This window comes from Equus caballus, chromosome 27 (genome assembly GCF_041296265.1).
Source record: "Equus caballus isolate H_3958 breed thoroughbred chromosome 27, TB-T2T, whole genome shotgun sequence".
Classification (NCBI taxonomy): domain Eukaryota; kingdom Metazoa; phylum Chordata; class Mammalia; order Perissodactyla; family Equidae; genus Equus; species Equus caballus.
This window is the reverse complement of record NC_091710.1, coordinates 33,848,118-33,863,971: the sequence shown is the minus strand read 5'-3', so window position 1 is coordinate 33,863,971 and position 15,854 is coordinate 33,848,118. Positions and strand designations below refer to the sequence as shown.

The 15,854-nt window shown below is 49.3% G+C and overlaps 1 protein-coding gene across 2 annotated transcripts in view; it reads right to left on the bottom strand.

Annotated features, from left to right (window-relative positions):
- Positions 1-2,814: 2,814 nt before the first annotated feature.
- Positions 2,815-15,854, bottom strand: part of PRAG1 (PEAK1 related, kinase-activating pseudokinase 1) — a 49,630-nt gene continuing 36,590 nt past the window's right edge. For both annotated transcript variants that reach the window (XM_023630785.2, XM_023630784.2), the window contains exons 5-6: positions 10,665-11,422; positions 2,815-4,176 (exon numbers count right to left, since the gene is read on the bottom strand). In XM_023630785.2, coding sequence (XP_023486553.2) covers positions 2,983-4,176; positions 10,665-11,422 — 1,952 coding nt within the window. In that variant the 3' untranslated portion in view covers positions 2,815-2,982. The remainder of the gene's footprint in view (positions 4,177-10,664; positions 11,423-15,854) is intronic.

Here is a 15,854-nt window from a genome sequence, read left to right as displayed (position 1 = left end):
CATTAACAACAAAAATTACAAATGTGGAAAAGATATGCGGGCGACTTGACTCAGAGCTGGAGAGAAGAAAACCTGGAGATGCAAATACCAGTAGTTGGGTCTAAAGCCAAGAAAAAGGAGATGAACTCAGAGATACTAGGAGTATTAAATGCCCAGATGTTAAGAGACTGTCATCATACAAAGGTCCCTGCTTGTATCTGAAGCCCAGTCCTGTGGAATAAGCTATTGTTTCTGGACTTAATGTATTGAGTGCTGAGTTTTCTGAGACAAAGCTGTGCATCCCAGGTGTATTCTGAGGTAATAAAAACCAGTTATATTGAGCCTCTGAATTCACTGTGACTGAAGTTGTTTGCCAAACCTAATATTTGTAGCCACATGACTATTTATGGAAAAGGAGATGAATCTATGGAGATGAATGGGTGGCAATTACCCTATAGAATCTTCTTGATGGAATCGGGCTGGAATGCTACATACTTGAATTTCACCAATGATGGATGTAAGAAATTGCCTTAACTAAAAAAATGTCATCTTCTTTTTTTCAACCTGCTATTGGAAACATTATTCAATGTCGTTAAACAAGGAAATCCTTGACAAATTCCCTTTGGAACCAAGCTTGTTTCCTCCTGATGAAGTGAAGTGTTTCCTAAAATTGCACAAAGAATTCTGCAACCAGTTGCTTTCTACTTTTTCTAGGTTGGTGGATGGCTCAGATGCAAGTTTTATGTTTGATTGCTTTCATTCTTCTCAATCAGAATTTATTGCTCTAGGGCCGGCCCAGTGGCACAGCAGTTAAGTTCGCACATTCGGCTTTGGCAGCCTGGGGTTTGCCGGTTCGGATCCCGGGTGCGGACATGGCACCGTTTGGCAAGCCATGCTGTAGCAGGCATCCCACATATAAAGTAGAGGAAGATGGGCATGGATATTAGCTCAGGGCCAGTCTTCCTCAGCAAGAAGAGAAAGACTGGCTGCAGATGTTAGCTCAGGGCTAATCTTCCTCAAAAAAAAATAAAAAGAAAAGAATTTATTGCTCTAGTTTCTTCTCTTTCCATCTTTACTTTTGAGTTCATTTTGGTTCTTAAAAGCTTTTCTACAATCTCAATTTTTTTTCCTGAAGTGGGTGGCATATAAACAACATGCAATTAATTCAGAGATTTAAAATGTGTCTCTTGAGACATGTGTTTCCAAATGGCACTGCAGTCCTCTGGCAGAATATTTGTTTCCTCTCTCTCCATTGTTTATTTATTCCGAGTGAGAAAGGACAAGAAAACAAAAGACAGAACATCGAGCATGGAGGGTTTGCCTGGCAAATTCCCAGAAACAAACAACTAATAAAATAATCCCCTCTGAAACAGATAGATCCTATGGAGAATCGTGATTTCCGTGTTCAAAGACTTTCTCGCTCTTGTACACAGTTGGAAGCTGGTTTCAGTCAGTTCTTTCCTCAATGCTCAAGCCAACAGCTGAAATGCCATCTTTAGCACTGATGCATGAAAATGTGGGTGTGTCTACCTGCAGTTGGAGGCTGAAGGCAGAACTTGCAAAAGGAGTGAAATTCATATGCAGAACACCTGGGAGATTGCCCCATCCTGGTTGCTAGCCACATCCCCAGATTTCTAGGACATCCACTAGGATCTTTGCATTTGTTTCAAATTGTCCATAGTGATTATTAAGATTTTAGCAATTAATTCAAAAGTTGGAAGATGACCCTTTAGGGAGAAATGTAAGGGTCTTGGGGCTGTTTTTCTTCAAATGAGTGATGAATGACTTTTGTGCGTGTCTAGTTTTAAGGAGGAAAGATGTGTTGCTTCCTAATTCTCTCTGTGCACTTTTAAAGGCATGGTAACAGATATTGACCACAGGAGAGAGGAGGTGCCAGTCAGTGTGTTAAATGAATGAGTTTTTTAAAATAGAAACCTGAAGCTTAGAACAGCAGACAGACTACTGGTTTGGGGGTGGGAACACCTGAGTTGTATTCTTGCACTGCCCTTACCTAGTACAGTAGGAACAGTGGGCTGTTTGCCACCTGGCACCCCATCTTTCCTCCCATTTCCCTGACTGGGGAGGCGGATCTTGCTGATGGCATCACCCAGGCCCCCTTGTGTTCTGGCCCTGTTGGTCTTGGCCTGGAGATGACAGGTGGGGAACAGGAAGAGTGAACAGGTAACTCTCCATTCCAGCCCTTGTCTTTGCCTCATCATCCTTTGTTCTTTGTCTGAACCCTGCCCACACCACTCTAAGTGTTCCCCTGCTAAGGTCTTTCCACCTGAACCGTCTGGGGTGGATTCTGTTTCCAGCCAGGCCCTTGTCTGATGCAAATGGTAACCAGCTTCAGCAAACTGGTAACGGATTTGGGGCACATCAGCCGTGTCTGGATTCTTTCTGAGAGACTGCTAGGTGGGGAGAGAAGAGCGAAGACTGATTGGCAACCAGCAAGCCCGGGCCCTCATGGCCTACTGCTCTGTCTCACGAGAAGCGTAGACCAAGGACACTTCCGGTGGCCCGGACACTGTTTCAGAGGTTCACATTCAATTTTACTCACCAAAGAAACTGATGCACTCAGGTGCTTGCAGATAAAAGAGCTTTGCTCATGACTCAACCAAAAATTTTTAAACATGGAGTTGTTTTTTTCTTTTTTTTAATAACCATTTGACAGGAGGGTAAACAGATCCCATAATGTGGTAGTGAGGCCAGCGTCCAGGTTTCACTCTGGTAGCAGAACTGTCTTAGGACCTTGCACTGAACTAGAAATGTATAATTGCAGGAGAAAAGTGGGAGTACTTGGGGAGGAGGCCAGGGTGGGCAGTGACATCCTCAGTCTTTCATATTTATATATTTTGCATATATATTACATCCAAGTATGACAGTCATTTTGTACCATTTCCCGGGGAGACACGGATGTTTCCAAGGCAAGGCAGGGCATGGGGGTCAGGATGGGGGTCAGGCACGGATGCGGGAGATCAAGGGCGGGGCTGGGGGCGGCGCTCACAGGAGCTGCAGGAGCCTCAGCGACTGTAAGAGGGCTCCGGGCTCTGCGGCCGCCAGGTACTGGCAACAAAGCCAGTCCTCCAGCTCCACCCCACGCCTGCGGTCCACCGCCTTCTCGGCGAACTTCATCATCATCAGAGCCCGCTTCATGTCGATCCAGTTATGCAGCGTGCCGCAGAGCACCTCCTCGGAGGTGCCCGGCTGCTCCACCAGCTCCCGCCGGGGGCCCCACAGCAAGCACTGCAGCACCCGCTTGGCCTCGCCGATGCGGATGCGCTTGATGGGGTCGGCCTCGAGCAGCAGGTGGGCGAGCTGCTGCAGGCCGGGCGAGTACAGGGACAGGGTGGGCAGCGGAGGCAGGTCTTCCTGCCGGTAGTCCTGTTCCCGAAGCTGGGCCCGCACCTCGAAGGGGTTGGGCTGGTGGAGCAGCTCATAGATGAGGATGCCTGTTTGGAACTCATCGAACTTGCGGTACTGGGAGGCAGACACGATCTCCGGGGCCAGCCGGGCCTGGCTCTTTTTCTGCTGCAGGTTGGTGGTGCCGCCCGGCTTCTGCTTGGCCTTCAAGAAGTTGCTGATGATGAGCCGGGGCAAGTGCTTCTCACTGGGCACTCCCTGACAGGCACGGGCAGCTGGGGCATTGAGGGGGGCACTGGCTGGAAGGGTGGCAGAGGGGTGAGGGGAGGGAGTAGCAGCAGGAGTAGGGGATGTGGAGGTGGGAGGGGTGCTGGAGGTGGCAGAGGAGACATGGGGAGCTGGGGTGGCAGCGGAGAGGCCAGGGGAGGCCTGGGGAGTACAGTGCACTAGTAGCAGGTTCTCCAGGCACAGGTCTCGATGGATGATCCCATGCTCCTTCAGATGCTCCAGCCCATTGCAGAGCTGCAGAAGCAGGAAGCACACGCGCCGCTCGTAAACCTCGGGCTCAGACTGATGGCTGGTGGCTGAGTCCCGCACGAAGTCAGAGGCGGTCTGGTGGGGCACCTCTCGGGTGATGACCACCACACAGTCCTGCTCCTGGGCAGGGGGGTGTGAGGGCGGGGCAGGCAGAGGGGCTTTGGGTGCGTCGGGAGAGGTGAGCATGCTGGAGGGCACCGAGGCGACAAAGTGGCCGCAGTCCTGCTGGATGTTGAAGTGCACGGGCACAGAAGGGCTGCAGTATGAGGCCGTTTTGGGCTCAGGGGTTTTGCAGATCTGCAGGGAAAAGGAGAAGTGAGGTCAGGAGGGGGATCCATCATTCTGTTCAACAATAATGTCGGAACTTTGGATATCCACATGCAAGATGGTGAATTCAAACCTTTACCTCACACCATATACACAAATTAACTCCAATGGATCAAAGAGACATAAGTGTAAGAGCTAAAACATACAAATTTTAGAAGAAAACACAGGAGAGAATCTGTGAGACCTTGGGTTGGGCGAAGATTTCTCAGATATCACACCAAAAGCATGGCCCATAAAAGAAAAAATGGATAACCATCAAAATTCAAAACTTTTGTGTAGCAAAAGCTATCATTGAGAAAATGGAAAGAGCATTAATAGATTGGGAGAAAATATTTGCAAAACACATATCTGATAAATGATTTGTATCCAGAACTTGCAAAAAAATTCTTACAACTCAGTAATAAGAAGATAAACTACCCAGTCAAAAAGTGGGCAAAAGAGTATACTAATAGGTATTTCACCAAAGAAATACGTAAATGGCCATAAGCACATGAAAGGATGCTCAGCATCACATGAAACTCATTAGGGAAATGCAAATCAAAACCACAATGAGAAACTAATTGACACTCACTAGAACAGATATAATAAAAATGACAGATAATAACAAATGTCTATGAGAATGTAGAGAAATCCCTATGTTGCTGGTGGATGCAAAATGCAACACAGTTTGGGAATTTCTTTAAAAGTTAACATAAAATTACCATCCAACCCATCAAGAGTGGGGTCCCTGCAGAACACTATGCAGTGTGGCATCCTGGTATCAGTAGGAAGACATCCCTCCGCCCGAGGTATGGGCTGGACAAATTCTCAGGAAGCCAGAGAAGAGTTTCCACAGGCTGTCAGCCTTACTCCCCATCCCTCACGCTCAAATTGGCAGCTACCTGATGGAGGATGTGTTTGACCTCCCCTTCTTGGGGAATCTCAGGGGCAGACGCAGACCCTAACCCTCCAGGACCTGGCCAAGTTCTCTTAGCTGCCCAAGTTTCTAGGGCCACGTCAATATGCAATACCTGCCAGCTGGCAGGACCTGCAAGCTGATTTTAGTGGAGCTGCTATGTGGAAGCCAAACGCTTTCCTCTGAGGGTGAGTCAGAGCTGAAAGAAAACAGAAGGCTCTCCAGGGAGAGGGATCCGAAAGTGCCAAAGGCACCCTCTGAACTGAAGGTGGGAATAACCACAAAAGTGAGCTCAAGCTCCTCCGGGGAATCCCCACAACCGCCGCTCCAGCAGCTTGTCCCAATGACGGTGCCAGCCACCCCAGGATCGCTAGCAACACTAATCCGCATCTGGCTGCCACACAACTGGAGCGTCTTCAGCCAGAGATAATGGCCCTGTGGCAGGTCTCGATTTCCCTGTAATTATGCTGAAAAGGACCGAAGCTGGTCTGTGGTCTCCTATCTCAAAGGATCTTGTGCAACCTCAGCCATGATTTATGGAAGGTAAGGATCAGCATGTCATCCTGGAAGAAAGGCATCCTGCCTCTACCTACAAAACAAAACAGCATCCTGCAAACAATTCACAAACAACCCTTCGGGCTGCTGCATGCCACACTCGAATGATGACAGCAGTGTTTACGGAGCGCCACACTGTACGTGGGACGCATCTGGAAGTTCCATTGCAAGCACCTTTCCATGGAGATTTACTTGCATTGCAGCTATGCAAACCTCTCAGCATGAAACCTGGGATAAAAGAGTTCAGCCTACAAGGAAACTTTTAAAACGATAATTGGAGGGGTGGGGCAGTAACACATTCATTTAGCAGTCTCTCTATTATAGAGGTAGAATAGAAATGGAAGTACGTTTACCCCATACATTGCTTTCTATGACACCCGCAAAAATGACTTTGGAATACTTATCTAAAGAGCATTGTTCAGGCTCTTCCTTATTCCAGCCCATCTAACTGTATTCAGGTTTTAAATGGCAATCTTCTAGAACACTAGTAAACTAAAGGAAATTTGGGGGGGTCCTTGAGAAATAGTCTTGAGTATAAATACCAACCACTGTGTATAGACTTGTCTGCTGTGCCATCTATGGATACGTGGGAAGAGCATTACTGGATGTCCGGGTCACCCCTGTCCAGTGACGGCTTCTCGACCTCAACAGACAACTACCTAACTCTGGCATGTGTGAGGCAATACACCTACTAAGCATTTTTCACGCAGTGTCTCATTAAACCTCAAACAACTCGATGCGGTAGACGCCATGACAGAGGAGGAAACTGAGGCTTCAAGAGGTTAAATTATTTGCCCAAGATTACACAACTGAGAAGTGTTCTACAGGTCAAAAGTATGGGCTCTGGCATGACAAAGAGCTAGGTTTAAATATGAACTCTGCAAACATTGGCAGGTTCCCATGATTCTCATTATTTGTGGTAGTTAAGTTCTACTAAGTAGCCACAAGCACTGGATTCGTGAATACAATGTGAAGATCTTGCAAGCCTCAGCTCACAACATTCTCACCAACCGGCCAAATGTCACCTTGTTTTCTGTGTGCTTCTGTTGAAAGATGCCTTCTTAGTGGATACTGCTGATTCTTTAACACTGAGCTCATGGCCAACAGTACTGAAACTCGTGCCTGAACAAAGCTTACGGAGAGCTCTCCCAAAGGCACATCACCGCCTTCTTGAGCTTAGCAACCAGATAGGAGCCATTTTAAATAGCGAAATCAACAAAATAACACAAAAATGTGAAGAAAGCAGTACTGAACAGATCTCAAAAAGGACACTTGTTTTCAGTATGAGAGCTGAAACAAAAAGGCAGGGCATAGCCTTGTTCCCCCTCAGCTGGAAATCTGCATGTCTGGTGACACCAATTTCCCCCCACTCTGTGCCTGTTCAGGAACGACCACAAATCGCCACAGTATTGATTTGGGGCTACAGATAAATTTTAGCAGCGAATTCACAACTGCGGAATCCATAAATAGTGAGGATGGATGGTATTTATCCCAAAGTCTGCTTCCCCTCTGTGTATCAGCGGCAGTGACAGCCCTTCTGCACAGGGCCATGGTGAGCATTAAGGGACACAGCACAGGCATGGCTTTCAGCACAGCGCCTAGCCCACGGTGAGCGCTCACTGCGAAAGGTTGCCATGGTGACTGCTCTTGCAGGTCTGGCTGTAGCCATGCGGTGGTATGAGCAATCCAGAGCTGGCTGGCAGGTTATTGTACCAACTGGAGGATGCAGCTGCCCCGGGGCTGGGAAGTTGTTTCCAAGGATGCCTTTTCTCAAGGGTATCAAAGGCCTGGGCCCAGCAAACACTCTTGGTCAGAGCTCCAGTGGAGCTGCCGACAGTTTGCACAGAGATGTAAGTGTAGGGGCAGAGTAAATGGCCACCGGGCTGGATGCGTTTCAAATCCAGTGAGCTGGTCCTCTGGCAATACCTGCATCTTCCTCACAGCCCCGCACCAGGGAGCCGGCGCATGTTCAGGAGCCTAGGAGCCCTGGGCGGGCGCCCCCAAGATCATTCTAGAGTGCCAAGTGCCGGGTTGGAGTGGTAGAGGAGGAGGGGGGAGGTTTCTTCTTCTTCCCCACCTCCCCTCACTCCTCCGCATCTCATTTTCAGAGGGTCTGCGCTTGGGTTTCGGCTCAAGACCTTCACACAAACCTTTGGTTCGGCTCCAATTTCAAATGTTTTGCTGAGCCAACTCTCCCTTTAAACTCTGGAGCCACGGCCTCATTTGCGGCTGCAAATCTGGGCTAAGTCATATCTGTTTAAAAAAAGGGCCCAGCCGGCTTAACACAGGTCCCTAATTACTGAGCTGGAGTTCTAGTCCACTGAAGAATGAAACAGCTTCGTTTGTATCCCACACAGCCAAAGATTTTTTTTTTTGGCCACATGTTCACGGAGTAGGGCGACAAGAGCTGGCTTCACCTCCTGGCTGCTGCAGGGCGCCCAGCCCACATGCCACGGCCCAGCATTAGCGGGAGCAGGTGCGAGCCCGCTTTTGTTAATGGGGACTCGCCACCAGTGCTCCTGCTTACCGTGCACAGATGAAATGAGCTTAGCGACAGACAGGCAATGCGGGACGGGAGACCTGCTCCCCGTCCTGTGGATTTCAGATGACTGTATTCCGTCTAGATTGCGGCGCTAATGAAGAGGAACAGCTGCACGTGCAAAATGATGTTCCACAACGAGCCCGCCACCCCCCGCCTCCTGCCCCCGCCTCATTACCAAGCCAGGCGCATTTGCAAACTGACTTTGTTGTTCCCTAGACTCTCAATATTTGAAGCTCTTCTCCAAACTTCCTATCACACATTACCGAGATAGTCCTCGAGCTGCCAAGTCTCCAGCAAAGTCAAACAGGAGACCCCTGGGACTCGCATCCTTAGAGGACCAAGGCCTATCTTCTGGTTTCCTTATGGTTTAGATTTGCAATGAAATGAGGAGCAATGTTGGTTTTTAACATCCTCTGGGAAAGCCGAGTTTTCTGCCTTGTTCTTTGGAGACTGTGGCCAATTCTACATTATTATCGAAGGTTCTAGAAGGCAAGCTACACATCACAACCACTTACGGAGAAACCAAAACCCATGGCCCCGAGGTTCTGGTCCAGTGGCAGGTCTGGCGCCAGGTGGCCCCTTAGTTCTTGCATTTAGGGTCACGTCACTTTCTACCCCATGGACAAGAGGGAGTAAGCCTCTTCCACCAGGCTCTTTCCTCCTCAAAGTGGGGAGGTCAGCTGCCCCTTGACACAGAATGAACCCCCAGGGCCAGCCCAGGAGATGGTGAGAGTGACTGAGGCATCTGACTGTGGGGAGGCGGAAGGGAGGGGTCATCCACAGATGGCTCTCTCAGGTTCACTGGGGCTGGCAAAAGAGAAGAACTTCCTAAAGGCACCTCCACCCCTGGCTCTGGGCGGACGGTGAGAACCAGGATAATCACGTTTAGCTTACCAGAGGGTCCACTCACTTTGTGCTCTACCAGATACAGCACCGTCTTAATAGGAAGGGAAATGCTGGAATCGTCTCTTTTTCCTTATAACTGTGGTTGGGGGAGTGGCAGAGAAGGAGAGCTCACTAAGAAAGCAGGTGCTGGATTTAGATATAAAGAGGCAATGAAGTTCAAGAAATCCAGACTCTCATTCTGGATGTTTGCATTCTTGCGTCTAGGGCCTCCTATCCTGGCTGTATCCCCCCGGTCTTTTGGGGCCTTGATTTCTGACAATTAACTGGATCCTCCTAGTAGCCACACCCTCCCTAGTTTTTTCACAGGAAGGCAGCAAGTGACTATAGTTAGCCCCTGGAACATATAAATCAGGGGTTCCCAATCTATGTTTTAAGGTAGTGTCACCAATTTCTTAAAAGAAAAATCTCAAGGTAAAATTCACTGCAATTTTCCTTGGCTAATAATCATATTTTAAAAAATCTTACTAGTAAACAGGAAGCTAGCTGACCAAGGTTATTTCACACAAGTTCACTGTTTGCGTTTTTCTAACTGAAATAAAAGACTATCTTGGGACACATGATGGCAGAAGAGAGCTCAGGAGTCCCCTCCTCACGCCCCAACAAAAGCCTGCATTTATAGAAGGGCCACAGACCCACTAGGGATTCAAGGAACTCCAAACAAAGATGAGAAAGGGGGTCATACGGAACGACCAGAGTCTGTGGCAGACAGCAGAGTGGCCAGATGGTTGCAGATGGCTCGACTAGCTTGCTCAGAGCTGCACCCTGAGAGAGAAACGGGGTGTGGTCGCAACAGCCCTGCAAGTTGTGTTGCCTTGTGCTAGTTGCTTAACTTCTCTGAACTTCATTTTTCTTAACTGACAGGATGGTAGCACAGGCTTTGGAGACAAGACAAAGCGGAGCTCAAATCCATCTGAGCTACCAGCTAGCTGTGGGCAGATTACTAAAGCATTCTGAGCCTCAGATCCCCATCTATAAACCCTTACTCTGTGAGGATTCGAGAGTATGTGGTTAATACGCCCAGCCGAGTCTAGTCGTATAGCAAATGCTCAAGCAATGCAATTATTCTTATTGTCCAAGATGATGCCTGGGTCAAACTCTCCTTCCAGCTCTAACATTTCAAGAACAAGATCTTTACTGCCCATCGCCCTTACGAGATGATAAGCTCCAAGGGAACCGGATGTTCACCTCTACATACTCAGATCTTTACAAAATACCTGGCATATAGCAAGCACTCAGTAAAAACCTGCTGAATAAATAAATGAACTCTCTGTTGCCTTAAAAGACAGCTGTGTCCTTAATCCAGCTAAATCCCAGAGGTTCATTCCTGAAAGCACAGAACGCCTCAGAGCCACATTAGAGATCTCACTGCACCACGTCCTGGCCCCGCAGAGAGGCAAGTCATCGAGCGGCAGGTGTTGAAAGGAACCTCAGGAATCAGCCCACCCCCTACAGCCTCAAGAGGCGAAAGAAAGGATGGCTCAGGGCTGGCTCAGGGCGCAATTCTGCCCCAGCTGGGACCAGCTGGTTGCCCTGCAGGAAGGAGGGAGGGGTGGTACCTACTTTCACAGCGTAGGTGCTGCCAGGGTCCTCGGAGCAGGTGGCACAGTAATAAATAGCATCTCCCGAGTCACAACAGGGCTTGTTACAGGTCAGCTTGAAGAGCGACCAGTTATTCTCGTTGAAGTGCAGCTCCTTTTTCTGGCCGCCCATGAAGAGGTCCTCACACTTGGCCACGAGGCGGACCAGGGACTGGGCGTAGAGCCCCCCCAGCTTGGCGTAGGTGCCCTCCTTGCTGCTGATGCTACTCAGGAGGCTGTGGAGCTGAAGCTGGGTGCTGCCGGTGGAGGCCTGGCTGGACACGCTCAGTTGAGAGGATGAGGCCGAGGGGGCCCCTTTGCACTGGGGGCTGGGGCTCCCGCAGCCGCTTCTGCTGCCCGCCAGCCCCGGTGCTGGGACCCAGTGGCCGCTGCCTTTGAAAGTTTTCTCCAGAGGCTCAGAAGAGGAGAAGATAGGATGGTGGCGGCTCCCGGGGCTCGAGGAGTAGCTGAAGTGGGACTCTTCATGGACGCAGACGTTGGTTTCCGAGTGGCTGAGGTTCAGCTTGGGACTCGCTGCTCTTGGCTTGGGGGAGCCTTGGGTCCAGAAGAAGCCATCTGGCGAAGAGGCCGCCCGGCTCACTAACTTCTTCTGGGGGAGAGGCGGGGGCTGCAGCGCGCCACTGGGGGACACATCCTCAGTGGAGCCCGAAGGGAACGGGACAGGAGCAAAGAGCTTCTTGCCACTGCTGGTGGGCGAGTGAGTCGGCTCGGAGGATGGGCCTGAAAACCAGAAACAGAAACAATCAGGCTGGAGGCCTATGCCCCTCAGATCCGGGGACCTGTGTCTTTTTTTTTTGGTCAAAGCAGTTTATTTTATTTTATTTTTATCTATTTCCTAAGGAGACAATATATGCACAATGAAAAAAATTCAAAATGCAACAAAGGTGTACAGTGCCAATGACATCTTCCTCCTACTCCATCCTTTAGTACCTGGTCCCTCTGAGCAGAGGGAACCCTGTGGGAATTTCTCATGCACCTGCCTGGAGATACGCCATGCAACCCAAACAAACACACACGGACACATTTACACAAGGGAGAGCAAATGGTGCCCACTGTTTGGAATATTGCTTTTCTTCACTTGTCACTACATCTTGGAGATATGTCACATCAGATGTACAGATCTATGTAGTTATTTTTAACGGCTATCCAGTAATATATTGTCATATGCAAGTATCACAATTTATTTAACCAATCCCCTCTTGATGGACACTTAGGTTGTTTCCAATATTTTGCAAACAATGCTGCAAGCAACAACAAACCAGAATGCGTGCGGTCTGACTGGACTTTTTTTAAAGTCAAGTTTACAGAAAGTACACTTTACCTACAGTAAAATTCCTCCTTTTTAGTATGTAGTTCTATGAGTTTTGACAAACGCTCTGGTGGCTTGTGAGGGAAGGCAGCCCCACAGATATTTTAGAAGACAGAGGATGGTGAGTTTACAGAAGAAGAAACAGATCTTAAGGGAAAGCAAATCTTTCCTAGGCCCCACGGCTCCCAAATTGGTGCATGTGGATCTGAATCGGATTTGGGGAAGATTCCGTCACGGCCACAGGTCTCTGCAGAGCACGGGGACATTCAGAAATATCACAGACTGTGAGATAAAGGGCTAGTCTAGACAGGGTGAAGACTGGACTTTCTTCTTTGTATCAATGTATGAAATGGAGGTTCCACAATGTAACAAGAGTTCAGGTAAAATACATGTAGGAAGGGGGCTGGCCCCGTGGCTGAGCGGTTTAAAGTTCCATGCACTCCACTTCTGTGGCCCAGGTTTGTGGGTTTGGAGCCTGGGCGCAGACCTAGTCCGCTCATCAGCCGTGTTGTGGCTGTCAAGGCATCCCACATACAACACAGAGGAAGACTGGCATGGATGGATGTTGGCTCGGGGCTAATCTTCCTTAAGCAAAAAAAGAGGAAGATTGGCAACAGATGTTAGCTCAGGGCTAATCTTCCTCACCAAAAAAAAAAAAAAAAAAAGTAGGAAAAGGTGTGGACATTAGAGACAGGAAAGGGAAAATTGAAATAATACTTGTTTCTTTCATTCTAAGAACTGACTCAAAGATGTACCCACTATTTTAACAACAGCTTTTAGGGGGATTAAAAAAAATTAACTATATTCATAGGTTTTAAAATGCATCCTATTATCCTGAAGATTAAAATGTGAAAGAAATATGGGTCCTAGATTCAAGGAAATAAGTACTTATGGTGTGCATTCCTCATTTAGTTCACTGTGCCATGTCACCTGAAAGGCAGGGCATGGCCTGCCTCTCTGTCCCCTTCCTCACCGTAGCACAATGACTAGAATGAAAGAGGGGCAACAGGCACAGAGGCCCAAGGCAAAGGGAGCAAACTGTTAGTTTTGTGTCACCTCCCTCAGATGCACAAGATCTTTCCAGGGCTGCTCCGAATAACCTTCTGTACCCACACTGAGTCCTTCTGTTTTCTCCAACAAAAGTGGGGACAGAATGGGCCCCTAAGGAACAAGCACTGGCACAAAGGCCCTCACACCAACACTGGGTCTCCTTACTTGGGATGCTCAGGAGAAGGGTCCCTCTCGGGAGCAAGGTGCATGACCACATCTTAGGGCTCACCTTGCCCCAGGCAGAGTGGGTGCTGCCATCCATGCCCCAGCCTCGCTGACCCCAGACACACACCAACAGCGTGTGAGGCAGGGCCCTCCTGCCTAGTCAGACCCCAAATGCAGAGCTCACAGGAGGCCTAAGTGGGTGCATGCAGCCTGTTGAACACAGGAGCCAGAAGGAACAGGTTCACAGCAAGAGAAGCCCCGTGCAGCGGAGCAAGACTGACCCGCACCATTTCCTGGTTCCACCATCTCTCACCAGACCCAGGAGGAAGCTTCTCATGCTCACAGGCCTCCAGGACGCAATTGCTCTTGCTTCCAAGTGGTTTATCAAGATTGTAGCAAGTTTTCCTTCCCACCTCACCCTGCATTGCTAATGACAGGTGGGGCGCCCGCCAGCAAGGCTGAATGAGTGATTTATATCCCTTCCAGGAGGCCCAGGTTAATTATCAATCAAGCAGCGGTGGCGAAGTCGGGACCAGTCAACTTCCCACACCCATGTATTCTCCCCTCAGCAGTCACGACGGGGGCACGCAAGAGACAGCCAGCCGGAGGAGGGGAGACCCTGATGGCAGCTGATCTCAGCAGGCTCTGACACCCTGGGGTCCATAGGTTCCCCCAGCCCACACTCCCCAGGAAGCAGCTTTTTCCCTCCCAGGGCTCGGTCGGCAGTGTGGACAGAGGAAGCTGGGGCGGCTGATTCACTTCCTCTCCTCCTCCCTCTAGCAGCAGAGGCTGAGAGAGAAGAGGAGGATTGCTTATCAGCTGCTAGGCTCAGGAAGGGAGGAGCAAGACTCCTTATGTGCGGGGGCTGTCCAGGGACACTAAGCCTTAGCTGCCAAGCACCCAGGTGATGAGCAAGAGGACAGCAGGTGGAAACATGTCCATTTCTGGCCTTTCTGCATTCTGGACCGCAGAAGCCCGCCATCGAGGGGTCTGATCCTCAATTTATTATCTACACGCAGAAGATGGGGGTGGGGAGGAAGTGCAGCATGATCAGAATGCCCGGTCGGTGCTTTAATCAGCGCCTCCAGCGACAGGACAGCCTGCCCATGGTCAGAACTCCTGCCCATGCTCAAGGCTCCTTCTGGTCCCCAGTCCAGCTGGCTGGAGGTTGGGTGGGGGAGTGGGTTTTGTTGTTTTTTTTTTTTTGAGGAAGATTAGCATCTTTTTGCTGAGGAAGATTGGCCCTGAGCTAACATCTGTGCCCATCTTCCTCTATTTTGTATGTGGGATGCCGCCACAGCATGCTTGGATAAGCAGTGCATAGGTCTGCACCTGGGATCTGAACCCATAAACCCCAGGCTGCTGAAGCAGAGGGCATGAACTTAACTGCTACACCACCAGGCCAGCCCTTAACAATCAGTTTTTTGGCTCATCCCCTCTTTAAGCCTGTGCTTATTTCCCCATCCTTCTTGGTCTGTCTTTCTTGCCTTCCTTGCACAGCTCTCCTTCATGCCTCCACCACGTCCCTTTCTGCCTCTACTCCAATCTGAGGGCAGACAGCGGAATGACCCTTAACTAGCTGTTGACCTCACTGACCTGATTGCATCACCGAGAGGGCCCCTTCCAGCACTCACAGTCTATAATTTCAGCCACTCTCTCCATTTTCGACCTCTCCTAACATGCATTTTGTCTCAAACCTGCTCCTGAAATAAAACACCTCTAGGCAGATGGTTATCTCACTTCAACCGGTCGTCTCTCTATCTCTAGTTCCCACAGCTGCTTCGGGTGAACTTTCCAATCTGTAAGGATAGCAGGAATCTTAAAAAAAATCCATATACTTCTTATTCTGTAGATTACCAAAGAGAATCAAGAGGTTCTGCTTTAGCACAAAAATAACCTGTGTGTTCAGGGAGTCAAAAGAAGTGATTTTCTCCTGCACCCTGTTGCGTGCTGCTTTCCTGTGGGAAGTGTGTTAGTCACTGGCTTTCATCAGATCTATATCCCAAAACCACTTAGGCAAATCTGGCAGGAGTACTGGGTATTAGGAGGAGTTATGGCTTCAAGGGTTAGCGCACAGGCTAGTTAATTCTTCATTCTTGGATACTATGCGTTTGTTACCCAGCAATCACTCCATATAGCACATACTCATCAGAGGATGGCGCTGCATGAAAACGCTCCCCAACCATGCACTTCTGCAGCAGATGCAAAGGATCATAGTTACACAAACCTCATCCGATGAAGTGAGGCTCATGGGAAATGCGGACTGTACCCACATAGCTGGGCACTACGTACGCATATTGTTTTCTGTATTCAGAAAAAAACCCTGCCTAGTTCTGTAACAGGCACATTGCCTTCCAACCTGAGGCATCCTTCTGAACTTATGGGTCCTTTACAGCTGTTCTCCAGATGCGGAACCACAGCTGGTGAGAAGATCATAATTCACTCTGACAGCTCCCAGCCACCTCAGGACCATACAACATCTCAGCTGTTAATATCCTCAGGGCTACTCTGAAATAGAAGCCAACATGTGGTCCTTCTCCATGAAACTGGTTTCCCCACCAGGAGATAAGCAGTAGCCGTCTTCTACGGGATCAGGGACACCCCCACAGACCCACTCTGACTCTGTCA